General features: G+C 40.7%; 2 protein-coding genes across 5 annotated transcripts in view; one reads left to right on the top strand and one right to left on the bottom strand.

The window, feature by feature from the left end:
- The window catches only part of GART (phosphoribosylglycinamide formyltransferase, phosphoribosylglycinamide synthetase, phosphoribosylaminoimidazole synthetase), a 30,100-nt gene extending 13,383 nt beyond the window's left edge, over window positions 1-16,717 (top strand). Inside the window, exons 11-21 of the mRNA XM_048071536.2 lie at window positions 1,323-1,417; window positions 2,057-2,166; window positions 2,761-2,959; window positions 6,320-6,568; window positions 6,932-7,084; window positions 8,147-8,350; window positions 8,665-8,796; window positions 9,426-9,556; window positions 10,981-11,122; window positions 14,044-14,159; window positions 15,321-16,717. Of these exons, the coding sequence (XP_047927493.2) occupies window positions 1,323-1,417; window positions 2,057-2,166; window positions 2,761-2,959; window positions 6,320-6,568; window positions 6,932-7,084; window positions 8,147-8,350; window positions 8,665-8,796; window positions 9,426-9,556; window positions 10,981-11,122; window positions 14,044-14,159; window positions 15,321-15,503 (1,714 nt within the window). The 3' untranslated portion in view covers window positions 15,504-16,717. The remainder of the gene's footprint in view (window positions 1-1,322; window positions 1,418-2,056; window positions 2,167-2,760; window positions 2,960-6,319; window positions 6,569-6,931; window positions 7,085-8,146; window positions 8,351-8,664; window positions 8,797-9,425; window positions 9,557-10,980; window positions 11,123-14,043; window positions 14,160-15,320) is intronic.
- Window positions 16,718-19,316: 2,599 nt separating this feature from the next.
- The window catches only part of LOC106043431 (trifunctional purine biosynthetic protein adenosine-3-like), a 30,135-nt gene continuing 22,157 nt past the window's right edge, over window positions 19,317-27,294 (bottom strand). For 3 of the 4 annotated variants that reach the window (XM_066978311.1, XM_048071531.2, XM_066978304.1), the window contains 8 exons: window positions 26,543-26,794; window positions 26,099-26,251; window positions 24,592-24,798; window positions 23,659-23,802; window positions 23,196-23,326; window positions 21,531-21,672; window positions 20,302-20,417; window positions 19,317-19,755 (listed from right to left, as the gene is read on the bottom strand). In XM_066978311.1, coding sequence (XP_066834412.1) covers window positions 19,483-19,755; window positions 20,302-20,417; window positions 21,531-21,672; window positions 23,196-23,326; window positions 23,659-23,802; window positions 24,592-24,798; window positions 26,099-26,251; window positions 26,543-26,794 — 1,418 coding nt within the window. In that variant the 3' untranslated portion in view covers window positions 19,317-19,482. Of the gene's footprint in view, window positions 19,756-20,301; window positions 20,418-21,307; window positions 21,444-21,530; window positions 21,673-23,195; window positions 23,327-23,658; window positions 23,803-24,591; window positions 24,799-26,098; window positions 26,252-26,542; window positions 26,795-27,294 lie in introns of those variants that run through there. The other variant, XM_013192882.3, reaches the window with a different exon arrangement.

Raw genomic sequence — 27,294 nt, 5'->3', positions numbered from 1 at the left:
ACTAGCATACTTTAATGAATAGTTCTCTAAAGCACTGAGTTCATCGGCCAGGGCCATGTTGTGCACAGTTCAGGAAGGTTGACGGTTGGCTCTGTAAAGCTGGGGAGGCACCTTCTCCTGACAGCTTGGCAGGATTAAGTCCTATGCATTTCCCTCTGTGGAAATATCCAAAATATTTATTTAAGAAAAAAAAAAACACAACAGAAAAATACTCTCCTTTTAAAGAATCAAAGTAGATAGCATGTTTTTAAAATAAGGTGAAAGTATGTCAAGTATTGATTATTTTCAGACTGAAAGGGGCTGGCTCTGGTCACTTGTTATTGCAGGGTAAGATTTCGTTGAGTCTTATTCACAGGCTGAACTACTGCTGCTTGTAATTATTTTCCTCTTGCAAATTTTTGAGCAGTGATATAATGTGTGTGCAGATACCTTTGTATTTTCCTGATAGCACAGCTCTTGTTTCATCGTACCTGTAATTAAAAGTAATTAATCTCATGGTCTCCAAAATAAAAAGGTCACCCTGTGAATAGGGGAACAGACAAGTTGCATGTAAAAAAAAAAAAAAAAAGTTGCAGTTGGTTTTGTGGTGGTATCATTCAAGGTTATAAGGAGAGACAACTTTTAAGCTGCAGTTGTTAAACTCTCGAAGTGTCACAGAGGAATATTGATTTACTTGATACTTTGATTTTGAAAAGCTATCTTGAGTTTTATCCTGTAAGGTGCTGAGGTGTTCTGTTTTAGCACTGCTTTTTTTATACATTTTGTTTTGACCATAGGAACAATACTACTGATGTGTCAGCATCCAGCCCAGGGCTTCAAACCCTACAAAATCTGATCCATTTATATTGTTGTTGTTGCTTTTTTGTTTGTTTTTTATCATTGTATATGACTAGATATCATATGGTATTTATGCTCTGATGCTGTCTTCAGTATATCTGGAAATATTTGAATACTGCTTATGTTTGCTTATGGCAAACAGTCTGTGGTGCAAATCCATGAAATTTTGTACCTTTGGTATGATACTCCCTGTCTTCAGGTATATGTGTGAGGTCAGGTTCCAAACAGGAAAAAGATTAACCTTTGAGTCATTGAGCCTGCCTGACATGAATACTGCAATACTTAGAAATCATTTGATATGATCAAAGTTAATCTACATGTAGGAGAACAGAGACAGAACTTGAAAAACTTCATTGACAGCAGAATAGGATTCTGAATGGTTAATCTCCTTAGTGAGGCAATGATATAAAGAAGTAAATATTATTTTTAAATGTATTTGTGTATTTAGAAATAAATTGCCATAATGTTTTTTAACAATCTTTCAGAGGCCTGACTTACAAAAACAGTGGGGTAGACATCGCAGCAGGGAATACTTTGGTTCAGAAAATTAAACCCCTAGCTGCAGCCACATCAAGGTCAGGTAAGAGTTGTATCCTTTATTCCTGTTTCAGTCAGTTCATAGCAAAGAGGCTTATAAGAGAAAAATATATAGAGATACACACACGTGCAACAAGACGTTTCTTGGCAGTGTATTTCCAGTCATATTTGTTTCACTCTTAGTATTTAATCAAGCTCAGTTTTAAGATGACCACACTTACCGTATTATAACCACTCTTAGCAACAAGGACTGTAAGCAGTAGTAGTAACAACAAGAGAGAGGATTTCCATTGGGAAAATGCCTAGTTATCCATTCCTAGAAAGCAGTGGGCTTCAAACTGTTCCTACAATTCCTTTTCTGTTTTTCAGAAAAATGCTAAATGCAAGGGTGATATATATCAGTCTCAGTAATTATTGAATGTTCAGTCACAAAGTTTTGTATTTTTAGCTTCAAATAATAAGTAAAAAGAAAAAAAAACAACAACAACAACAAAGCAAATTTAAGAGGATTAGGAGCTTCTGTGTCTTTGTGAAGAGGCTGTAAATGTCAGAGGAAAGTCTCCTGGTGACAACACAGTCATGTTGAGAGATTACAGAGAGAATTAGCTAACGTGTTGGAGATCCTGGAGAAACCCATGAAAGTAAAAGTTTAGTATTTTCTCCTGTTTCTTCTGCCTGGCAGGCTGCAATGCAGAGCTTGGAGGATTTGCTGGCCTCTTTGATTTGAAAGCAGCTGGTTACAAAGATCCTATCCTGGTATCTGGAACTGATGGTGTTGGCACAAAACTTAAGGTAATGTGAAAATCCATGTAAAACAAGGAAAACAGTACAAAGGGGAAACTGCTTAATCACACCACTGTCCATGTTTTATCATAAAATACAAGTTATGTTTAGAAATACTTATTTGTATTTCTAAAAAGGGAATGAAAAATGAAATTGCCCTCCTTCACGTAAAATAATTTAATATGCATTTAACTTTCAGCATGTAAATAGCCTTATTTGAACAGATGCTTAAAATTGCTCATTTTTAGTATTAAGTGCATAGCCAGTACACCATTTCATTGAGGTAGAATCGCCATCCTCAAAAAGGTTACTCATGGGGAAAACATTCAATTACACGGTTGCTATTGTGTAAATGCAAACTGCAATGAAACCCTTTCCAGTTCAGTCCCCTTCTGTGAAGTTTGTTTTGTACTTGCCAACTGAGAAAGTAACAATTCCTAAAATAAAATTTTAGGAGAGGCTCACAGAAAGGATAATAACTGGAGCTGCTCCTCAAAAAGCATCTAGAGGAACAGCATGGTTTTGATCCCCTTCCATTGCAGACTCTGCTTGTGTTTCAGTTTCTGTAAGCTAACAAACAGGTTCTCTTGCTGTGTTTTGCAGATTGCACAAGTGTGTAAGAAACATGACACTATAGGTCAAGACCTGGTTGCTATGTGTGTCAATGACATCCTGGCTCAAGGAGCAGAGCCCCTCTTCTTCCTTGACTATTTTGCCTGTGGTAAACTTGACGTTGAAGTGGCTCAGGGGGTCATTGCAGGAATAGCTGAAGCATGCAAAAAGGCAGGATGTGCTCTTTTGGGTATGAACACAGTTTTTCTTTAAAGGGTGTGAAAGGTCATATGCAATCTCTTTATAATTGCTTTAATGTGGTTGTTTTCTAACTCTATTAAAGAATCTCAGAGGTGTGGAAAAAAAAGGTTCACATGTCCTTGCTTTCAGAAAACATGATCTCTGCCCACTGGAAGGAGACAGTACTTTACAAATGTTGCCATTAGCTCAGGAAGTTGCATATATTTTTTTTTATTTGTATCTTTTCATTTAACTTTGCAACTATAACTACTACCTAAAAAATCTAACAATTCATGTCTTTTAATACTTTGTATTTTTCAAGTAGATTTTGAAAACGTGCCAGCTAGGTTTGTGGGGTTTTTATCCTTTATCCTAAAGGAAATCCTGAAGTTTTCCTTGAAACAAGATTTGTGTGTGTTGCTGTGCATACACGTGTCCCTGTGTGTGTACACATTATCCTTTGAACCTCTTGGCTGATTTTAACCAAATCTGTCAGGAAGGGTAGAGATCTCACAGGCATTTTATGCCCACAAGTCTCATAAAACTCAAAAGCCAGAAAAATACTCATATCAATGTAGGAAAAGCTTCAGCTGGAGCTCAGCTCTTAGGACACAGAAGTTAACCACAAGACAGAAAAACAAAACAAAAAAAAGTTTCGTTAGTTATAGTACTAACAAAACTACTTGTCTATTGAGGACTTATTGAAGATTTATATTTGAAGCTGTTAAGACTCAAATTTAAGCATTTCCCTTTTCAGCCCTACAATAAAAGCACATAGTACATTTTACTAACAAATTATATGTGTATTCTGTTATACAGTAATCCATGAAAATAATATAAGATTTCAATTCTTAAAAAATACAACTTTAAAACTGTTCAACTCTAAAAATATTTGTAGGTCAGTGAAAAAGACATTGTTTTGCATAAACCTTTAGTTTATAAAAGGAATACAACACACGGTTAAATTTTAATGCAATGAAACCCAGAAAGTTACATTTCCTTGTATAGTTTTCTTTTCTCTTTTTATAAAAAACTACTTGGAGAATTATCATGATTTTTCAAAAAAGGCTTTTGATTTGAGAATAAAAGTGACAGATAAAGTTATCTTACTTTATGTACCACTTGATAATTGGTAATAGTACAACTTTCCTTTTTTTTTGACTCCTTTAAAAAAGTTGGCAACAAAAGTGTGTTCTAAATGAGAGTATTTTACTTTAAAGGAGTTTACATGCTTTGAACAAGGGGCTATTTATGTTCTGTTTTATATTTTTTTCTGCATGAACTGTTTGCCAGTTTTATGTTTGTCTTAGTATTCTCTCAGTTTATCAAATATAATCAAACCATTCATGCTTCAGCATAAGTACGTTAGGTGAAATCTTACAATGAAATTACGTACTGAAATTTGAAGATTTTATTTCCAATTGGAAGACTTTAAAACTACAAAGGGTGCTGTTCACTTGTAAAATAATACCATAAAATAATACCTCAAAATTGTAACTGGGTTGGTGAATATCCTTTTTGTGCTAATATAAAAATAAGTTGGAACTCATAAAGAAAACAGCCGTTACTTGCTTCCCAAAATTTATGGCACTCTCAGAAGGGACAGAGAGGATGCAGTAATTGAATCCAAAGCAGAAACGCTTTTCTGTAGCCTGGATCATTAAAATAAATTTCAGTTTGGGCTCCAGCTTAACACATTCTTTTTAGTGTGCATGCACGTAGCATGTCGATCTCTCTGTACAGTATCACCTCATAAAAGTCTTGTTTATAACATGTTCCTGAATTCTTACCTTGTATTTCTGCAGTAGCTGAATATTCAGCTTAAACACCTTAAGCTCATCACACCACTAAATAGTGCAGTACTGAAGGACATATCTAAAAGCTTGGTTTTGCACAAATGTTATTAAATATGTTTTTAAACAAATATATCTAAGCAAATGACACTTCTCAGCATGTACTTTGATTTTAAAGTTGGTCATAGCAGTGTAGTGTAGAAACCTGGAAAAGGTTTCAGAGAATCTAGCACTGAGCAGCAGTCAAGGACTGAGCAGAAGTATAGAAAAAACAAGACAGTACTTGTCAACATGTTAGGTGGATGTCATGGTATAATGGCAACTTGATCATTGTCAAAGTCATCTCCTTGTAGACATCATAACCAGTGGAAAGGTTTGAAAAAGAATAATGACATGGCGTTGAGGATAGCTGGGGAGAGTTCCTTCCCAGTATAGAATCACAGAATCATTCCGGTTGGAAAAGACCTCTGAGATCAGCTAGTGCAACCTTTAAACTAGCACTGACAAGTCCACCACTAAACCATGCTACCGAGTTCTATCTCTACACGTTCCTTGAAGATCTCCAGGGATGGTGACTCAACTACTTCCCTGGGCAGCCACACAACCCTTTCAGTAAAGAAATTTCTCCTAATACCCAACCTAAACCGCCCCTGGTGCAACTTGAGGTCATTTCCCCTCACCTTATCACCAGGTCCTTGGGAATATGAGGTAATAGTGTGAAGATGGCTGTTCAAAAAACTTCAGAGTGAGCAGTAAACGCTCATTTCATGTATTAAACATAGCAATTTCATCTTGTTAGACTGAATGAGACATGACAAGCAGAACAGTGAAGACCATCAACTTATACCTGAAGGGCACTAAGGGAGCCAGTGCTGGTGCATGCAGAGAGAGAGTGCTGTCTGAGCATTGTTACGCATTTTTATGCAAGCTTGGAAAATTACCTTTTCAAACTGCATCCTGAATGAGGTCAGCCAGACAAAATATGGTTTTCAGGACAAAACACAATGATGTTGTAGTAATCGGGATATAGTAGAATGACCTAGACAATTCTTTCAGCGACATGGGTAGCTAGGAAAGGCTCGCTTTTAGAGGTGTTCTCCCAAAACAGTCTGTAATCCTTACATCTTTAGAGCTGTGTTGATAATAATGCCCGGGTTGTGGGACAGAAGAGTAATATATACACAATCTTTATGGAGGCACGTGAAACTAATAGCTATATAACGCCTTTGAGGTTCTTTAATGAGTTTCTTGTAAGTTTTTACGGGAGAATGTTAAACCTGGCAGGAATTTGGAGATATGAAGCACTAACCATGTGCTTTGATTTTAAAATGTGAATGCACAGCAATGTGATACTCGTTGTCACAGTGAGGGAGGAAATGCTCATTCCCAATTTGCTATTGCTTGCTCAATTGGAAGGCCTGTGAGAAATGTGTTTTTAATTACTTTTAATGTTTGTTTGTCTAACTAAAAAAAACTCCATCCATTAATGCCTTATGAGTTTAAAACTTTAAAAACTGCATGTGTGCTGGTCCCAGTGTTTTCCAACAGCCCCTTCACGTTTTTTTTCATTCTCACAGGAGGAGAAACTGCTGAAATGCCAGGCATGTATCCACCTGGAGAGTATGACCTAGCAGGCTTTGCCGTCGGTGCAGTAGAGCGAGGGCAGATGCTGCCCCAGTTGGAGAGAATTGCTGATGGAGACGTGGTTATTGGAGTAGCTTCTTCTGGGGTTCACAGCAATGGGTACAGCCTTGTAAGGAAGATTGTTGAAAAGTCATCATTAGACTTCTCTTCTCCAGTTGGCGCCTCTGGTGATCAGACATTAGGTACCGTTTGTAATGCAGTTTCTTTGCTTGAACTTCTCAACAGGCAAATGCACACTATTGTTTTGTCTGTGCCTTTACTTATAACTTTTCTAAAGCACTGAAAAAATTACTCCATTCTCAAACATTTTCTCATCTTTTTTTTTTTTTTTTTCCCCTGGTGAATTACATATGCAGGAAAGAAATTAAGGGTGGGAGATAAATAACTAATTGTATGCTAAAAGTAGTAGACATTGTGTTTTTCTCTGTAATATAATGCTCACTAGTATCCAGCAAATTACTACTTGGAGATTCCCACAATTTCATATTGATTAACATTTCTTTCTGCTCTGTAACTGGTCTTATTTCATCTTCTTTCATCTACAGGAGATCTCTTGTTAACCCCAACTAAGATCTACAGCAAGACTTTGCTGCCTGTCCTTCGCTCAGGCCATGTGAAAGCCTATGCCCACATCACTGGAGGAGGCTTGCTGGAAAACATCCCCAGAGTTCTCCCAGAGTCCTGTGGTGTCGTTTTAGGTGAGATAAAAAGAAAAGCTGTAGAAATATCTGCATGTTAATATGGATCAATGTGGAAGCCTGTGTACATGGGACTGTATCAACTGACTTGCACTGTCTAGAAATCAGTTTGCTTTCTCTTTGTTGCTAAAGCCAGTCAAAACACGTTGTAGTCTTAGGACTTCTGTCTGCTGAATTCCCGTCCCTGGATTGGCTTTCTTAAGAGCTCTATCCATACTTTAACAACTAAAACAAGTTTAAAAGCAACCCGAAGTGAATTGTCACCATTTTCAATAATCTGCAAAATTACTGATAATTAAATGACGTTCATGAAGCTTTGGATTGGCATTCAGGTATGGTTACTGGCTCAGGTGGATCTCCTGCTATTCAGCAAGCTTCAATTAATCCTCATTTCAGGTATGCTAGAAATAGTATTTCACTTCATACAGGGAAGCAAAGTATGAAAAGGTAAATGACTTATTATAGGTTATGCAGTGTTCAGTTGGGTTGTAGAAGAAGACAAGGGAACTACAGTTGAATTCTGTACTCCAGAACTGTACGTAAATCATCCTTCCACTTGTCACTAAATATAACATGAAGCAAGAAACCTACTGTTTTTGAAGTTCCATTACAATGGCTAATCCAGAAGCATTTCTTGTGATGCTGTAAATCACCTTTACCTTTTTGGATCTGAGGGAAGTGTGAGGCTTGCACCAGTTTTTATAGCTATTGTTCTCGTACAATAGTTTTTCTAGAAGCAGGGTTGTCACCCTCAAGAAGAGGATTTTCCAAATACTGCGTTAGAGCCTATTTTTAATTACTCGTTAATGGTTTGCAGTGGAGCGATGTGATTAATTTCCTCCCTGAGTGACACTTTTTTCTATTCCCAAGCCTTGTTCAGTAAGGAAGGAAAAAACATCCCATTTCCCTGCATGGAAGCTGATTTCACTCAAGCTAATGTCGTTGTGGGACTTAGTCTGTGCTTTACATCCAGATTTTGCCTTTCAGTACTCTAAATAATTTTAGGTTTTTGTGCATAGATAGTGGCTTCCTCTCTTCATTTGTATTTTCAAATCTCTTTAGATGCTCTTAGCTGGAAGATTCCTGAAATATTTTGTTGGCTCCATAAAGAAGGGAACCTCTCTGAGGAGGAAATGACTCGGACATTTAATTGTGGGATCGGTGCCGTCTTGGTCGTTCAGAAGGAGATGGCTCAGCAGGTCCTCAAGGACATCCAGAAACACGAGGCAGCCTGGCTGATTGGGAGGGTTGTCTCCCTACAAAAAGGTTACTAGATTTTTATTTTCCTTGAAAAAAAATGAAGAACTAAATTACTTAGCTGGTGAGTCTCCATGGAATTTAGCTGAAAAACTATTAATTGGGACCTCTATGGCTTTTGTGCATGGGATATTAAAATGACAGTCCTCATGACTTCTGTCTTGGTCTACAGAACATGTGCTTAGCAATGTCAGATGTCACCAGCACTATAAATAAATATTGAGAAGTAAAGCAGTGCCGCTAGTCTCTTTTCACTAGTACTTTTCTCCTCTCTGCTTCTCCCTTTATTTATCTTTTCTTTTTTTTTTTTTTTCTGTGTTCAGGCTCTGCCCATGTTAAAGTCCACAATCTGCTTGAAGCCTTGCGAGCAAATAGGTCACTGTCTGTGCACAGTCATATCCAAGGCAAAATCCAAACAAACAAAGTGAAGGTTGCTGTCCTTATCTCTGGAACAGGTGAGAGTTTATATTCTTTACTGCAGGGTAAAAACAGACTATTGAAAAAGGACCTTCAACTCAGAATCAAAATCTCTCGAAGTCCTTGCAAGTCTCCACAGCAACTTTGCTAGGCTTCTGACAGGCTTTTGGTGCTCAGTACCAGGCAGAATAGATTTTGCCCTAGGAGTATTTTCAATCAGAAATAGAATGATCTTTACCCTCTGCTGCAAACTGGCTATAAATTGCATGTATTCATTTTATCTACCAATTTCTGCCTGTCTTTAGGTTCAAACAACCAGTGTGTGTTGCACTGTTGGGGCAGCAGCTTTATTTTACAATCAGATCAGTGTCTTCTTGCCCCATAGTCACCTCCAGGGTTTCCAGCATTCTTACTTATTAAGAAATAAACCATCATTCCAATTCCAGAAACTACAGTTTACATACTTAATTGCTAGTAAAAGCCCTGTAGACTCCAGGTGTCAAATTCATTTCCCAGTAAGGTCAACGAATAAAGGATTATTGTTAACATCAGTGTCTTTTGGATTGGGTCTCACCCACACTGCTGCTTATTTAAAACCTCTTCTAGCTGTTAACTGTATTTATTCCCCAGGAACGGTTTGATATTCATGAATTATTTTTTCACTCAGGCACAAACCTGGAAGCCCTGATAAATAGCACAAAGAAACCCACCAGTTTCGCACAAATAGTTCTTGTTGTTTCTAACAAAGCTGGTGTGGAAGGGTTAAGGAAAGCTGAAAGAGCTGGTATTCCTACAAAGGTAAGTATTTCTCATCTTTTTTAAGTTAACCTTCATTAACTCTGACTACAGTAGAAAGGTACTGTGAAGTAATGACTTTTAGTGGGGTAAAAGATGATTTCAAGAAAAGTCTTAGTGCTTTATTTTTTGTTCTGTCATAAACTTTGTGCCCTTGGGCAAATGACCTAACATGGGAAGCAAATTACTTCCTTTTTTTCTGTTTCCTATTTACTAGTAATCCTGATGGTATTGGGAATGGTCATTATATTAAACCAGTGCAAATCTTCTACAGTTGAAACTTTGCCATTTATTTAAGTGTAGTACATTTGCACTAAAGTAACAAGGTATTTTATCTGAACTTATATTTAGAATTAGATGCTAAACAGGCATGGTAGCTCATTTGAAAGAAATTAAGAGGTCAAACTCAGTGAGACCTTCCCCTGATTCCCTGGGCATTGCTCCAGGCTCTTCAGGGTTCATTCAAAGCACACTGTGTTTCCCTTAAAGTTACTGGATCCACTGTTGCCTGGCTTTGCCCTTTCTGTAACCATGTGCATTAAGGATGTTAAATGATACTGTTCTGACTTAGCATTTTACAGTCACTTTACACTGATAACTACAGGTGATATGGACGATTTGGCCCCAAGGCACGCTTTACTGTTAACTCGAATAGTAGCAGGATCTGGTTGTTTGCACTGCTGTCTCCTGTTTGGGAGTATAAACAGATCACAAGTCAAATATGTCCGTGATATGCAGGTGAAGGACACACACATAATGAGGGGAAAAATACCTTGGAGGGCCAATGGTCTCAAGTGGTTAAGATGGAAAGTGAGCGGCAGAATAGAGGCACTGAGTTGTACACGCTTTACCAGTTCTTACTCGTAATTTGTAGCAGAGTTTGGCCCAGTGTTGATCTAGGCTCTATTCGTAGTGCCCCCTGCCACGTTTTCAGCTAGCCAGTTCTGTTTTTTTCAAAACTACTTTGAGATATTTGAATGTGTTGACATGGTAAATCTTGTAGGGATTAAGAGGGAGTTTTATTTAAAAGACAATGAATGTTTTAAGTTAAGTAACACAAAAAACTAAGTGCTTAAAATTAATCACATTTTAAGTTGAAATCATTCAAAGACTTTACATTTTCTTAATGGCCTACATTTGTAGTTTGTTCAACTGTGTCCAAATGCTGGGGCCTACAACTGTGGGCCTAGTAAAATGAAACTGTTTTTCTGCTCCATGCTAATAGGAATAAAAACTGGTTATTTGTTTGTTAGCTGTATGCATTTTGAAGCGCTCTTCTTGCTGTGTATGTGCACCCAGCTGTAGCCATGTGTGGAGATCTACTTGTTTTTTGCTTATTACTCCAAAGCACCATTTCATTCTGTTCTGAGGGGTTTTAGGTTAAACTAACCCCGGCCCATGTTTGTTCCTCTTTCGGATTGTCACAGGTTATCGACCATAAATTGTATGAAAGTCGCACTGCATTTGACAGTGCAGTTGACAAAGTCCTGGAAGAATTCTCAGTTGAACTGATCTGCCTTGCTGGGTTTATGCGAATACTGTCAGGTCCTTTTGTCAAGAAATGGGAAGGTAAGCACAGTGTATTTATATATGAATTTAAAAAATAATAATTTTATATATTATCCTCAGGAAAAAAAAAGAATATATAGAAAAGGGACGGTATCAATTCTGTGTTTGCAGGAAACTAGACTTTTCCCATCTGGTAAGGAAAGGGTTGAAAGAAAGTCTCTTTGTCATTTCCACAGAAGCTTGAGGAAGCCAAGTGCAAATGAAGCTCCTTGTGGGCTTTGATTTATTAGAAAATCTTTGTAAAGTAAGGCTGTAAAACTTCAGACCTCTGCAAACATGAGGTGTTGGCCAAGTTGTTGCCTAAGCAGTAAGGGGTGGCGAGTGTTCAGCCTTCCTCTAACAGATGAGTTTCTTTGGCTGCAGGTTAAACTGCAGAGCTAGGCAGTGACGTGCAGTTCCTGGTAATGAGGTCTTACCAATTTGGTGAGATATCCCAGGAGCTGTGTGAGTCTGGGGGCGGCTCTTGTTTGTCTGAGGTGTTCACAGTGTCTCCATTCTGGTCATCTTTTACAATTTTGCCAGTTCTTTGATAACTGCTGATAACACCTCTGCCTACCTCAGTGGTCGCTCTCCCTCCCCGAGCTGTTACATTCCTTTTCTTATCTCTTTGTTCCTTTCAGGGAGTCCTGAATCACGCAGGGGCAGCTGCCTCTCTCACTCTTTGCTCTACTTTGGGTTCAGTCACAGTTACTTAAACTAGTTCCTGCTCACACCACACAGGGGCTGGCCAGCCTATGCATTACAGCTCTTCAGGCAACTTTTATTGTTCACATGGTGACTTTTGTGTTGCTCTGGGTGTGTCCATGACACAGACCTTTTACCCCTGAACTACTTGTCAAACCTCTCTTTAAGATCAGTAGAGCAAAAGAGGCGTTCCTAGGAGGCAATTCATTTTGTGCTAAAGCTGTCAACTAACATAAGTCACATGAATTTTGTTTCTCTTCGTTACTGGGTCCAGAAGACCTAGCAGTAAATGTCTGTGTTGTAGACAGCTGTAGTTAGGAGAGAGAAATCCCTCACTACATGAGATGTATAGCGACAGGACACTTCCAGCGCTGATGATCGCCCTGCACAGTGCAGGACTTGTATTACGTTTCGGAGTAGCCTGAGGGCAAAAGTAAAGACTCTTCAGTACAGGACGTCTGCACTGGTTAATTCATTTTTTTAAAATATCCAGCACTGAACTGAGGTGGAAAACAGACACCTACCTGAGCTCTGACCAAGACTGTATCCATCAGTTAGGGCCTAGATATGAGCTCAGACACTCAGTTCAGCTTATGTGTCTGTGCCAGTTAAGAGCAGTCTCTGTAAAACTCAGACCTTGCCGTGCCTATGCACTGGCTACTCTAAGTTTTCCAGGAACAGTTGATTTTTGTTGCTGCTCGGAAGCTGTTGCCTTTCCTTTCTCCAGCAGTTACAAGGACACAGAGCATAAAGTTAGTTGTGAAACTCCTCTTCTTACTTAATGGCCCTGGAATGTTAGCTGTGAATTCTAACAGAAAGGGCAGATAAAAAGGAATAAACAAACAGAAAGCTGCTTTCCTTTAGAGCAGTTTCTGAAAGGAGAAACGGAGGAAACTCCAACAGAAACAGAGAGAATTATTTGCAGCTCACAGTCCTCAGTACTTTTTTGCTCAAGCAGCGAGCAGAGAGGCGCTGATGCTTAAAACTGCATATTTTTGAGATACAAAGCCAGATCGGTCAATAAATTTGCCTCTAGGTTTTGCAGGTCAAAACCTGCGTGAGTTCTTGCAGTGGGAGTGCAGGTTTTGTATTGCACTGCCCGAAATGGCCTTCACTTCACATTACAGAATCATATGAGTCTATTTCAGTACACTGCTGCCTCCGCCAGCATATGCCAGCTCAGCCTTACTGCTTGGCATTTCGGTGGTGTTCAGTGAATCCTGATGACATACAGCCTGCCTAAGCAGGAGGCATGGAGAGACAGCGTGAGCGTAGCACACTGCGATATAAATAGTGCTGATGGTCATTTTCTTTTTTATCTTGCGAGGGTTTGTACTGAATCTAAGAGAAGATGCAGCGCTGCTAAGCACCTTTTGACTTCCCTCTGGCCCAGCGTTGGCAGGACAAGTTGTCACAGGCATGTTAGGAGCAGGCAGGGAAAGCGTGCCAGAAGAAAGAAAGTGTTCTGATGGTTTAACTGTGGCTTTGCTCGAATGGTGAGACCCTGAGGTCATGGATAGCCACTGTCTCCTGCTGTACAGCTAGGTAGGAGCTAAGGCATCGGCTTTCTCTTTTAAGGAAGATGTAAGGTGCAGGCTTCCCGGGGCTCTAACCGGCCCCACCTGGCCGAGCATTAAAGGTTATATTACCCATTTCGGGATCTCCTGGCCAACTTTCCGCATGGAAAGTAGAAGTGGTGGACAGGTGCTTGTCCAAAGGGCAGAGCGAAGGACTCCTCTTTGAACAGCTGTTGTCTTTCATTAAACCTAAACAGGTGTGGAGGAAAAGCCCGAGCTAAAGAATTTTTGCCTTGTCATAGGAGGCTGTTACATCATCTGAAACCACGCCAAGTTTCTTGAGGGTATTGAGTTCATAAGAAAGAGGATTGTGCTTGTGAGGAAAGAAGAGAAGAACGAGATATAAAGGGAAAGGACAATGTTTTGTTTTTTTTAAAAAAAAAAAAAAAATCCTATATAGTCACTGGAGAAATATGCTTTAGCCATGGAGTTAATTGTACCTGATTGCTGTCTTTGATTTATTGAAATGGCGAGGCATTCTGACATGCTTTGAGCTGGTTATCTGTCAGTAACATCAAAAATAGCGTATGCAAAAGTCAGTTAATGCTTAGAAAAATCTTTTTCACAGATGTATATTGTTGCTCTGTTGATTATTGCTACTTTGAACACTCTGATAAGTCTGAATGCTGAAAGGCAATGACCTCACTTACTCTTTTCTAGGAAAAATATTGAACATCCACCCATCCCTGCTGCCTTCTTTCAAGGGAGCAAATGCCCACAAATTGGTGTTAGAAGCTGGCGTCCGAGTCACAGGCTGTACTGTACACTTTGTAGCTGTAAGTACTTCCTTCCTCCACTCTTTATAATTCACAAGTCTTAAGATTTTCATCTCAGAGCTTGTTTAGAAAACCCTTATAGCATCACGCTTGATTACCTTTTCTCCTTTGTTCATTCATACCGTTATTAGGCAATATAGTGCTTTAGTTTGTTGTCCCTGGAGAAGGAACTGGAACTGAATACAGGAGTTAAAGCTTTACCTAAGTTAACTTCATGAAGTATTTCACTGCTGCCATTCCATCAGTTGCAGTGGGGTACTAGTTCATATAATGCCTTGACTGATCCCAGAATCTTTATTAGTACACAACATCATCTTCTTAGATTTTTTCATACAACCTTCCTTATTTGTTGCTTTCAAGAAAAAAACAATGCTTGAAATGGCACAAGAAGTCTAGATTTTTTAAGAAGTAATCCCACGTTTGTGCAAACAGAGAAAAACTTAACAATTTATATAAATCAAAAATTAAGAAATCCAAAGCCCAGAGATCTCTCAACAGAGAAGATGTACGTGTTTATCAGTTCAGGGAGGTTTTTTTCCACCTTTTTTCATTCTCAGGGTGATAGTAACTATTCTTCATTCCTCTACTGCATTCTTCAGATTATCCTCTGCTTTTCCACTGCTCCTGAAATCTGTTTTCCCATTTGCTTTCCCTTGGAAAATGAAAAACTGTTTTTTCCAGTTAGAAAAAATGCATTCCTTTCTCCAAAACATGACTGTTGCTTTCTGTGTGGCAACGTCCTGAGAAACAATAACTAAACAGCACGGATCTGCCTCGTTCACATGCAAAGGAAAGATCTGCTGGGTCCTCTAGTCTAGCTCTGTGCCAAAGCTGGCTAATTCACTTTTCTGAATTGAAATGTCATCATTTTGTCCAATTTAGCCTATCATGTCCTCAGTTAACATGGCTTTTGTTTTCTGTAGCAGAAACATTACTTGCCGCCTCTTTTACTTTGAAACCTACGCTTCTGATAGTTCCTCACAGGCTACTGTGTGTCAGCATCTTCTCTGCGTTCCTCACATTAGCCTATTTTCACGTTGTCTGTAATGACATGATGATAAACAGATCCCTGAGGCATCTGGATCGCATTCATTGCTACACATCCATGCCCCTCTCTCTCCTCCTTCAACCATACAGACTTTCTGGCTATTGCTTTTACAGGAGGAGGTTGATGCTGGAGCAATCATTTTCCAAGAGGCAGTTCCCGTTAAGGTCGGTGACACAGTGGAGACCCTGTCCGAAAGGGTGAAGGAGGCTGAGCACCGAGCCTTCCCAGCTGCCCTGCAGCTTGTCGCCAGCGGGGCTGTACAGGTCGGGGATGCTGGCAAGATCTGCTGGAAGTAAGAGCAGCAAGTCCACGGAGCTCCTCAGGTGGTACAGCTGAGGTGCATTAGCTGCTCAAAACAGAGGTCACATTCTAATAACGTGTATTCACCTCACAAAGTGTTTTAAGCAAAGGATTTACCATTTCATGTGCTCAGTCAAATGGCTAAGGATTCAAAGTAAAATCAAGAGAAAGCCACAAATGGGAATGTTACGACAGGGGGCTGTTCTCAGTAGCTTCAGCTACAGCTCTGTTACATGCTTCCTATTTACGGTCACTTCCTTGGCCAACATTTCAGTTCTCAATCACTTTCTTCACAAAAAAAAAAAACAACAAAAAAGTCTTGGTTACAGAGACATCTAAACATCTGAGATTGACTTAAGAACATCACTTTGTCTCCAAACAGACCATACAGACTGTAACAGGGGATTCTCTTGTCACGTGCTGTGAAGTGTCTGTAAGGATGAGTAATGGCAGATAGTAAATTGGAAGTGATGGCCATAGGCAAAGACTTAACTCATAAAAATATATAGCCAAAACAAGAAAAACTGGCCTTACCCTTCCTGCAGATAACAAAGTGCACTTTTTTTTCCATCTAGTTTCTGTTTCAATGTTGGTAGATTCTGTCTGGCCTAGATTCTGGATGTATCCAATAACTTCAAATACTGAACCTGCGATCAGTCAGATCCTAATAGAATTAAACTTCTGCTGACCACTTGCCTTCAAGGATTTCCATATGAATCCACACAGTCCACACATGAATTCCCCTCAGAGATTTGTTCAGAACCAAAAGGGTAATTTTTTTTTCTGAATGAGCAGAAAGGGAATTAGTACAAGACAAAAATATCTTTTTGGCTTGTGAGACATTCTTCAATTCTGAAGAAGGTAAGTGCCTGTATTCTGGGTATTAGTATTTTCACCTAGAATAATACTGATGCAAACCCAGGAAATGTTGCAACTCTGAAAACAGTAAGGTTTTTTCATAGATGAATTCTTGTGAAAAAGCACCTGGTTTTCTTTTAATGTGTTGTAGCTGTGAAAACATTTTAATGTATTTACAAAAATAATCATTTTTGTCCTATACAAACCAGAAGTATCTGACTGCAGCCAATTATGTGTATTTTAGAACTACCCTTTACTACAGAGAAAACTGGTTATTGTTCCGTGCACTGATGTCCTTATGGTAATCTCAATTTGGATTTGAAATAAAGTCTAATAAAATTAAAGACTTAAATGTATCAAAATCTTTCCCTAAATTTCCTTTTCCAAGGGTATAAGCTGAAGGAGGAGTTTGTGAAAGAATCTAACTACATCTGCAGTGCAACGACTGCAGATCAGTTTCTGAGGTTACAGACGTGTGCAATCCTGCAAAAGTTAGTTATAATTCCGGAGCGTGGTGACCTTACTGTTCCTATGGCCAGATGGTCTGCGATGAAGAAGCTTGCTGACAAAGTATTCCTGTCATCTTCTGTCGCTGAGGATAAAGCTCAAGCGAATACAGAGAAAAACTACGTGGTCAAATTTAATGTGCGTGTAAAAGGCAAAGAATAAAAGCCAAATCTTCATCAGAGCATTTTTCTGTACAAACCTACCTTTGCAGAAGAAAGCTGTCCCCACAGGCCAACTGCCCGCCAAGGCTTGCAATCCAGTCTGTCTCGGGGAGAACGTAAGAGAGGCAGGGAGCATCCAGCTCTGCCTGGGGTGCAGTCTGCACAAGTTCAGTACTAGCTGTGACACAGCACATCTCTTACAAGTCAAAAAGAAATCAGTCTTAAATGAATTCACACTCTGGTGTTACTTGTTCCACCAGTGGTGAAATCACCACCAGTGCAGCTAGTAAGTAAAACATTGATATAAGCAGTTTGATCCCTGACAGAAAGGCCAAAAGCAGAAGACATGGCAACCTCAAATCCAATACCCCACTCCATCGCAGACATCTTGAGCAAGACTCAGGTGTTTTGCTGTCTAAGAATGATGACGAGTGGGATTTAAGCACCTATCTGCATTTCTGCAAATTTGTAAAAGGGAAGTTTGTTGTGAACTGTGCCTTAAACTGCTAAAAAAGCATAGTCTGTAAAAAGAATTGATTAAAAGACCACACCCAGTCCCCCAGGGATGCCTCGAACACAGAGGAAGTTGTTCGATACCGCGGTGATAGCCTAGAGAACTGTTAGAGCACAATAACTGGCGTCCTATTCTCTTTTAACAGTTTATTAATTAGGTTTTGAAACATCACTCATGCTTGGTATGCAAGCCAGATAGTATACAACATTAAGTTAATATACAACATTAAGTTACAACACGGTTGTAACAGGCCAAGAGCAAAATAAGCAGCGTGTTTATCATAAATATTAACTATAAATACCAAACATTTGTTAATCTCTCCTTGTTACAGTTCTTCCTATTCCTCCTAGATCATGAAAATACACGTTCCTTGCTCCCATTGTTGGAGTGCAAAAGCCAAATACAGATTTCTGTACAGAAATGGCAGAGCTTGCAGGCAAGAAGCTGAATTCCCCTTCCTTCCCCTTCCACCCTGCACTGAAACAGTGGAAGCTACACATTAAATAAGTAAATACTTCGGATGTTTTAAATGGAGCTGACTCATGCTCTCAAACAGCCTGACATGGCCAAGAGCCAGTTGTACAGTATGTCCCTTACTCGTACAGTACATGTAATTCCAAAACAATGCTTTTTTTTTTGTTTTTCACTGCATCTGATGGCTGTTAGTGATCCCTCCCCTGGAAGTTCAGCTCTGGCTACTTCTTTTCTAGTTTGTTCAAGTAATTTCTTAGCTAGATTTCCTCCTCTCATTTATGTTACTTTGCATGCAAGTCATTATCCTGGCAGAGAGATATAAAGCTTCCCACAGAAAAACGTTTTATTTAACAGCAGCGACTCTTTGGGCCAAGCCAATCATTAAGTCAGCAGAAAGAAAAACTCAAGATTTTCCTGCCACGGCAAGTCAAGCTGTGGCTATCCCGCGGGTTTCACAGACGGAGGAAGAAAAATGTCTGAAATCTGGTTATTATTTCTAGTCCCTCTAACCAATTTTCCGCCCCTCAAGATCCAAATGTTTTAGTATGAAATTCTGGGAATGTCTGTCTGCTCCCCCTTTCGAGGAACAGGGCAAAGTGCCTAGAGTTATGTTCAATGTGCACTATTATTTTGTACTGACAAATGATCCATGAAGGGCAGCTTGTTTCATTTTGTTTTGCCTTCAGAAAAGTTCCCTGCCTTGCTGGCAGCTCACTAGACATCTCTATTTGTTAAAAGGGCCCACAAAAGGGTTTTGCTTCAACACTAATTTCCCTGCCCACTTTTGCCTGCTTAAAAGCACAACACCACATCAAAGAGCTGGTAGCAGCAGTTTTGAAATTTGTCCATCCACAGGAGTTAAAACACATTGAGGGCTGAATTACTAGGAATCACATACTCCACATTACTCTCACACCCTGTTGGTGAAATTGGTCCAGTGTAGCTTGAAAACACGAATAAACACCCCTCCCACAAAACTATGCCTTCATTCCTAAGGCTTGGTCACCCCGCACACACCGTGCCAGGCGGGGGCCCGCTTCTGATCTGCCCCAACACATCCGACCTCCTCCACCCGAGGAGCTGGTCACCATGCTGTGGTTCCTTCGTGAAGCTCTTCGTGCTCCGCAATGTGATGCGGCCAACAAAAATTAATCCCTTAGAAGAATTAATTTCCCTCTGAAGCACTAGCCCACTTCGGCAGGTTAAGCCCCCTCTTTGCTTTGTAGCACAGTATCTCCTTTGCAGATGAAAACCAACAAAGAAATTCGAGATCTGAAATGAGCTTGGCTCCCACAGCCAATTTTGCAAAAGGCATAACTAAGGCTGCAAGCTAAGGGGAAGGAGATCGTGGCTCAGAATGGGAACTCACAACAGCGATATGCCTGCAGGCCAAGCCAAGCGCGTCAAGGGAAGGAAGGAGGTAGGACAGGCCAGCGGAGAGCAAGCCGCCCATCAGCCTGCCTACACCACATCATTTTCCTGTGGCTCCAGCATCACGGGAGAGGAAGCGCAGTCACTCTTCTCCCCTTGAAGGCACAGACTTTGTCCCTCTTGTTTCCAGCGGGTTTTACCGTCAGCTCCTAGCTGCACTGCTCCGCTGGCCACCAGCTGCAGGGCGATGGGAAAAGCCCGGCACTCGGCTTCTTTAACCCTCTCCGACAGCGTCTCCTCGGTGTCATCTGCCTTCACGGATACCGGCTCCTGGTGGATCACGGCTTTGGGGCAAGACTCCTCCTGCAACAGAGATTGGAAGTCTTTTTAGAAGAGGCAGGTTAATGGTGTCAGTGAGGGTATGGAGGGTGTAGACAGGGCAAAGAAAGTCTTGTGAGATGCTTCAGTAGGCACAGATGTAGCTGTGGGGAAGTTCATCTAGAGGGCCACCTCCATTAAGGGTGCATACATTACATTAGGGGGTAGAGTGGGGAGAGAGACGTGGGCTAGAAGATTCAGAGGACAGTTTGCTGAGGGTAGGAGAAACTGGGAAAAAAGCCCATAAAATGAAGGAAGAAGGCAAGACCTCAAGAAACCACAAATAAGGGGGTCAGAGGATTGAAACAAGGCAAGCAAAATGTGATGGAGGGGCAAGGCCTGCAAAGGGTCTCCCCAAACAGTGTAAAGCTGTCTTTCCAAATGCAAAGGAACCCCCACGTGTTGTACCTGGTAACATTCCCAAGATCTGTACACAGTCTTGTTACCTCATCCTGCTTCTGCCTTCAGAAAGGGGAAAAAAGGCAAATTCCTTTTCATAACTTCCTCGCTGTTAGGTAAGAGGACACCTACCAGGACAAAATGCACAGTGCAGCCTGTGACTTTGAATCCAGTTTGCAGGGATTGCTGACGGACATTTCCACCCTTGATTGCTGGGAAAAGCGATGGGGAAGCATTCAGAATTTTCCCTATACATTGGTGTGAGAGAAAAGAAAAATCAATTTGAAAGGAATTCCCCGTGAAGTGGGATGTGATCATCAGTTCCTAACAACAGCAGTCAGCACTGTTCAGGAGTTCAAATGGTCCCAGTAGCAGTCAGGATGCAACAGGGCACGTTCACGTTTAAAAGCAAAAAATGGATGTGGCGTTATGATCTCTTAAGAAATCTGCTCTGATCTGAGGAAATACTACTCTTCCAGCAACACAAGAGATGGTGGGCAGGCTTTGCCAGGCAAGCATGTTTCAGCTGAGGCCAGGACCTCATTTGCTGTTGCAGCTATGGATGGCCAGAGAGAATCACGAGTCTCTCCCCTCTCAGATGACCAGCCCTCGTGCTGCAGACAAGGGGCTTGGAAGCAGAGGACTTCACACTGCAGCCTCATGCTGAGCCCCTGCACAGACGGAGGCCATTCTCGCTGGAAACATGATTCCCAGAGAAGCCTGTCCACGTGCAACCTGCACGGTCAAAAATGTCTGAGCAAGGCCTCAGGAATCGGTACGTGGTGCCCAGTGCCAAGAGGAGACAGGAGCATGCACTCCCTCCTCTACTGGTCTGGGTGTCTGTAAAGAAAACTCTGCCCCAGAGCAGAGCAGAGCCATCCTCACCCAGGGAGCTGCAGTGGCTGTGTGTCCAGCACGCAGCACAGAGCAGTGCTAGGTGCAGCCCTAGGAGGGGGACGCATTAAGAAATCACCTCCCCTTGCAGTCTTCTGTAAAATGACTGCAGGGAGCAAGTTTGGCACGACTCCCCAGCGTAACTCCTGGACAGACAACACCGAACGAAACTTCTGCCTGTTCCACAGGCACTTCTCCTTCCCAGTAGGAAGGCAGACAGACCAACTCCATGACACTGCTTTTGCCCCTCTGTTACTTGTGTCAGCACAGGGCACTTCACTGCCAGTGCACAGAGTTGCTGGCTGGAAGGAATGGAACCAAACGGCAGCCCCACCGATTTACGTGCAATCCTCAGTGTAGGAAGGCTGAGAGAGCTTTAACTGGAAGATGAAAAAATGTGACTGTAATCCTAGTAAAACTAAGCATCTGTATTTTAATTTCTCTTTTACAGAGTTATAGTTTCTTACCTTTCCATTTTCTGAGAAAAGGACTGGACAGAATTCTCATAAATCCTGAAAGACATATCAGTTCAACAGCAAATTCTTCAAGAACTTGGTCGATTGTGCTGTCAAACTCAGAGCGACTCCCATATAACTTATGATCAATCACCTAAAACATTAAAACACATCAAGAGCTATATCATGTGAATGAGAGTAGCTACTTGAGCAACAAAGACAAAACAGAACAGATTCATTCCAGGGCACTCAAAGACTTAGAGTTACGAGCTTGCACATTATTCAGGATATCTGTGATTTTCCTGTTCATATCAACGTTCCTGGGAACACCCCAATCACTTGCTAGTTAACACAGGTTATTTCTCACAAAATGCTTTCTACTACATGTAGAAAATCTGCACACAAAAAGATCAAGAGTGGAAAAAAAAAAAACTTGGGTAATGTGGTGTAGAAGAAAATAAGGGGGAAGGAATAAGGAAATAAGGGGGAATCTTCAGAAGATATTGATCTCTGGAATGTCTGGCTGAAGACTAGAATAATAATCAGCATCATCACCAGTCAGTCTGTAGGTGCTTACTGAAAATCATGAATTTATCTAGAAAGACAACAAACTGACTGGACATCCCATGTAATGGGAGGAGTTAAGTGTTGTTTTAGTTCTACTCAGCCCCTTTGCCCCAATTCCCCACATAACTGTTGATTCCTGACTGCTCACAAAGACATTCAAATAAGGGGCTGCAGAGCCTTCATACTCTTACCTATGAAAATATGAATGAATTTTAACATAATGTAACTTTTTTTTTTCTCCAGTCTTTATACTGCCAGAAAAAAAAAAAAAAAAAAGAAGTAATATGGATCCTACTCATCTGTTAAGGAAGCTTGCTGAAAACTTTTTAATGCATGGAGAGCCTTTAACAGCATTTATTGCCATCTGCGTATAGCTGTACACATGCAGTAACTGCTTCAAAACATTAAAGATTAAGAAAGAGGGGTTCCTGGTGGGCTACGTTTGAAATCACAAATCATTCAATGTTTTCAAATGCCACCTTCTCTGCTTTGCCAAATATGATGGCACGATGTTATTCTCTTTCTATATCTTTGCTTTAAGAAACAAACCAGTAAAAGTTTCCATAACACTTCACTGACCGAAAGTAGAATAGACTTGGATGGTGCTGCTGAAAATGACTGAGCACACAGGATGAAGGTCTTTCTAAGAAGGGATGAGCTGAGGAGACAACATGCTTATGTGTTTTGCAGAGCCTGAAATCTTACTGATTTCTCTTAGAGCTGTAATTTGCTTGGGCTACAATTTCAGACTGAAATCATCAAAGCACTTGCAAGAATAAAACGTAAGCATACCGATTTCAGTGAGATTTAAGCACATCTCTAACCGTAGGCACGTGCTTATTTTAAGTCTCTTCCTAACTCTGGACTGTAACGCTCACTGAAGAGACAGGAGAGACACACACAGCCTCCAGTGAGCGCTGTGTTAGGCCCATACAGCTTCCAGCTCTGTCTCTGATGATAATTTTGACAGTTCTGTGCTACATCCACTTATCTACACAGAAGATCTAAACAGATGTGAAACATGAATTCTCACCAAGCGTTACATTACAGACCTACAGATTCAGTAAGTGTGAGCTGGTGACATAAAGGAAAGGAAACGGGTGCCTTTACCCTGGTGGGAATCCCAGCACGGGCTGCATTTCGTAGCTCCTCCACACCAGACTTGTTGGAGATGACAAGCACAACTTGAGCGCAACTGCCTGGTTCTTTGGCATAACTGATGAGCGCAGCAAGATTTGTGCCTCAAAGGGAAAGAGAGCAAACATTTACGATATAGACGAGCATCTGTATCACTGAGAAGTGACTCTTAGCCCTCTTTATATATTAAAAATCTTTGTTTCAAGGATTGCACAAATGGAAGAGGAGAAAGCAATTTATGCAGTAATAAAGTTCATTTGTTAAGCAGTACTAAACACCTTCTTGACTGCCAGTCAAAACGCAGCTCTGGTTTTAGAAGGCTCCATAGATTCCATGAAAGAAAAAGCCAAGGCAGATGCATTTACATAAGGGCTGACTTCGGCCTTGCCTTTGTATGAACATTTCTCTGCATATCTGATGATAAATGAAAGCTCACCTGTTCCAGAGACGAGAACAGCTACTTTAACTTTGTTCCTTCTGGGCTGGTGTTGACTCTCTACAACAGCGTTATTCAGCAGGTGCTGGGGGCTGCTGAGCTGCAGAGCTTCAAGAAGATTCTTGACTTTGATGTGAGAACCTCCTCCAAATACATGAGGAAAACAAAAGTAAAATACTTCAGATCTTACTTTCCCATCTAAATTTACTTGGTACGGTTCATTAATCATACGTTTCAATTGAAAAAAACCTATCAGCAATGAATTTATGCTAGCACTAACTGAACTAGAAAAATGTATACCGATTGAATGAACAACTCAGGCTAGTTGTGCTGACCTCTTTTGTGCTAGTCACTTGCAGAATGGAGACTTACTACCACCTGTGACTGCACACAGCTGTGGCCTATCCTCGGCCTTTATGTGGGATCCATGTGAGTTGGGAAGGGGCTGGAAAGGAGGTGTGTTGATTACCATGATTGTGGTAAAATACAGTTGACTAAATAATGTTAAAGTCCTTACAGACAGTCATCAGAAGGATTTCCTCAAGTCTCAACCAGAACCTAGGTAGGGCACTATTCAAGTAATGTCACTCTGAAAACAAGTCATTCACTTCTCAAAGTATTTAATAATGAAATCTAGATGTAAAGGCACCAGGTAGCCTCAAGCCTAGCAAAATGACAGGAGATAGATGTGAACTATACAAAATTTGCAACAGAACAGCTCCTACAGAACTGAGCACAACTTGTACCTCCCAGGAGATGCTCAGGGCTTCACAGAATCACATTTAAACAACTCACCCTCTATCAAGTTAAAAATAAATAGTGCACACCTAGGTGGAAACGTCTCTGAACAAGGAGACAGGTGAATCTTATGCTTTCAGTCAAAGCATACTATTTAATTTTTGTGTCTTCATTTCCACTAAGACACCTGCTAACCTGTGTGACAAGGGGCAACAACTTCCCCAATCAGCCAAGCTTCCTCATGTCTCTGTACATCCTTGAGAACATGCTGGGCCAGCTCCTTCTGCACAACCAAGACCGCACCAATCCCGCAATTAAATGTCCAAGCCATCTCCTCCTCAGAGAGGTTTCCCTCTTTGTAAAGCCAGCAGAAGATTTCAGGAATCTTCCAACTAAGTGCATCTGAAAAAAAAAGATTGAAAATTGGATATGGTCAGCACAAATGTTTGCTACCCATTTGCTGTTACACACAATGGTATATTAAGAGCTGATAGACACACATTCTTGATATTTTAAGATATAAGATATTTTAAGATATTTTAGATATTTTAAGTGCCCGATGAGGACACTGACCCAACTCCCAGTCATGCTTATGGGTGCTGCTTAGGCAGAGGTTTCTTGACACCATTTGTGCAAGAAAAGAGATCTCTAGGCTTTCTGAGAACATGTAGGAAATGATGGTGAATTAAAACGTACCCATCCTTGATCAGCCAGCAAAACAAAACTACAAATGACTTCCATCTCTTCTGTAACAGATACAGAAGCCACAGGACAAAACATCTGGCTTTTTGGGGCTATCTAAGCAGTTCCTAGTCTTCTGTTTCAAGGAAACGACTGGTATAAGCGTGCATAGGTAAGTGTATTGTTAGGCAGACTGGAACAGGGCTGATGGGTGGGAAGTCATGCAGGCATGTCCTTAGGTTCTCTGTGGAAATCTTGATGGTATAGACTTACCACTTTGACTTCACTTTAGAAAACTAACAATCCCCTTGGATTGTTAACTTGTCTATGGTTCTAGCCACTCATAAGCAGGCTGGGCACCACTTTAGTAAGCTGAGTTTATTTCTCTTCTTTCTAATTCTAGAGAAGTACAGACACCTTCCTTCTCCCCTTCCCATCACCTTAATATTTTTGGACTCTCATCAATATGTGTGGTTGTTGTTGTTTTACATTTTTGGTTTGGTTGGGGGGTGTTGTTTTAACTTCCTAATACTGTTCCCAATTTTGGCTTCAATAGAAGAAGTTTCAACTTAGATGTCAAATTCTAATCTGTTGTGAAGAAGTTACTACCAACCACAAAATTGCATTAAGTGTTTGTGTCTGTGTACACACTGTGGAGTAAGTTATGCAAATTAGTTATCTCAAAAAGCTTCACTGTTTGGTTGAAATTATTGAATTACTATGGAGAGAGATTTTGCTGAGTACACAATTTTCTCAAATCCCTTTTGTCCTAGGGATAAGCTGCCTTCAAACTCTCCTTAAATTTCCCCTCTCCAACAAGAGGGTGGTGCTCATCAGTTGATGCTTACTCGAAATAGGAATGTTTTTGGCTGTCTGTTTGGGAAGGTTGACTTTGGGTTGTTCAGTCTCCAGCTTTGTATACACAAAATATTTCTGAGGGTCTCTACAGCTGAAGCTGAAAAGTCAAGTCTATGCTGTATATAAATTTTGTCAAACAGAAAGAGCCATCTTTGATATTTACCCAGGACAGCACTGACATGTTCTGGCAGGACTCTGGAGATGCCTTCCAGCAACCCTTCCTCAGCAATAAAGGCAAAAGCCTTCACGTGCCCTGAGCGAAGAACAGGCAGCAAAGACGGACTGTACGGTTTTGCTGGGGTCAGCAATATATCTCCTGCAAACAAAAGTGTCAGTTCAATCAGTTTGTTAAAAAAATCATTAGGCAGTTAGTGGGAATGCTTCTCTGAACAGGTTCCTTTCTGATCTGTGTGGCAGACAGCCTTGGGAAGTATCAAACTGCACTGGTCCTCTCTCCCAAAACTAAGGAAGCAAGACATATACCTACCCCAAAGACTGAATAACCCTAATCCGTCTTGAAATAAACAACTCTTGGCAGCACCTAGTTATGGAAATGTCTGGACACAATTCATTTGGAGGTTTGCTTTTGAGAAAGAAGATATCGTACCTAGAGTCTTGTCACCGCAGCTGCCAGGCGCTGGGGAGGAGTAGTGTAAGGAGGACATTAAGAGTATCTTCCTTATGATGCTAAAGCCACGGCCATGAATCGCAGAAGAGGCCAGTCCAATAAATACATCTTCCTCATCAGCCCTCTGCAGCCCCAAAAGCATCTGCCCTCGCTCCACTGCACCAACCACAAAGCCAGCCAGGTCATACTCTCCAGAAGAATACATGCCAGTCACCTCAGCCATCTCCCTGCCTAAATGGGGAGAAAAAAGCAGTCAGCACTACCTGTAAACACGTTTTATTGATAACTTGAAATCTACGGCATCTCCTAAAATAGACAATGTATCCAGGACAGCTGTAGAGACATACAGCCTAAGCAGCACAATCAGATGCATTTTAAAAATTCTTCTCAGTTTCTTAGCTCATGGCTTCAACAAAACAAAGCTTTATGAACTTACTGAAAGAATAAAGTATTCTTGCATTTCATGATGCTTATCTGACACTTTCTTCTATGATGGAGTATCAGAGGGAATGAAAACATGTAGCACTTCAAGAATGTAAGGCACAGGGAATTTTGCTGTCCTTTATACAAGGATAAAAAGACAGGATCCAAATGCACGAATAGCAAAGATCATCCCTCTGTGCTTACCCATTTTAGAAATGAGGAAGATTTTGTGCCCAAATGCTTGCCATTTTTTTCCCCCAAACAGAAATCAAATGTTCCAACATCACATAATTGTTCTGCCTACAAAT

The sequence above is a fragment of the Anser cygnoides genome, chromosome 1 (assembly GCF_040182565.1).
Source record: "Anser cygnoides isolate HZ-2024a breed goose chromosome 1, Taihu_goose_T2T_genome, whole genome shotgun sequence".
NCBI classification, from domain to species: Eukaryota; Metazoa; Chordata; class Aves; order Anseriformes; family Anatidae; genus Anser; species Anser cygnoides.
This window is presented reverse-complemented; position numbering and strand designations above follow the sequence as displayed.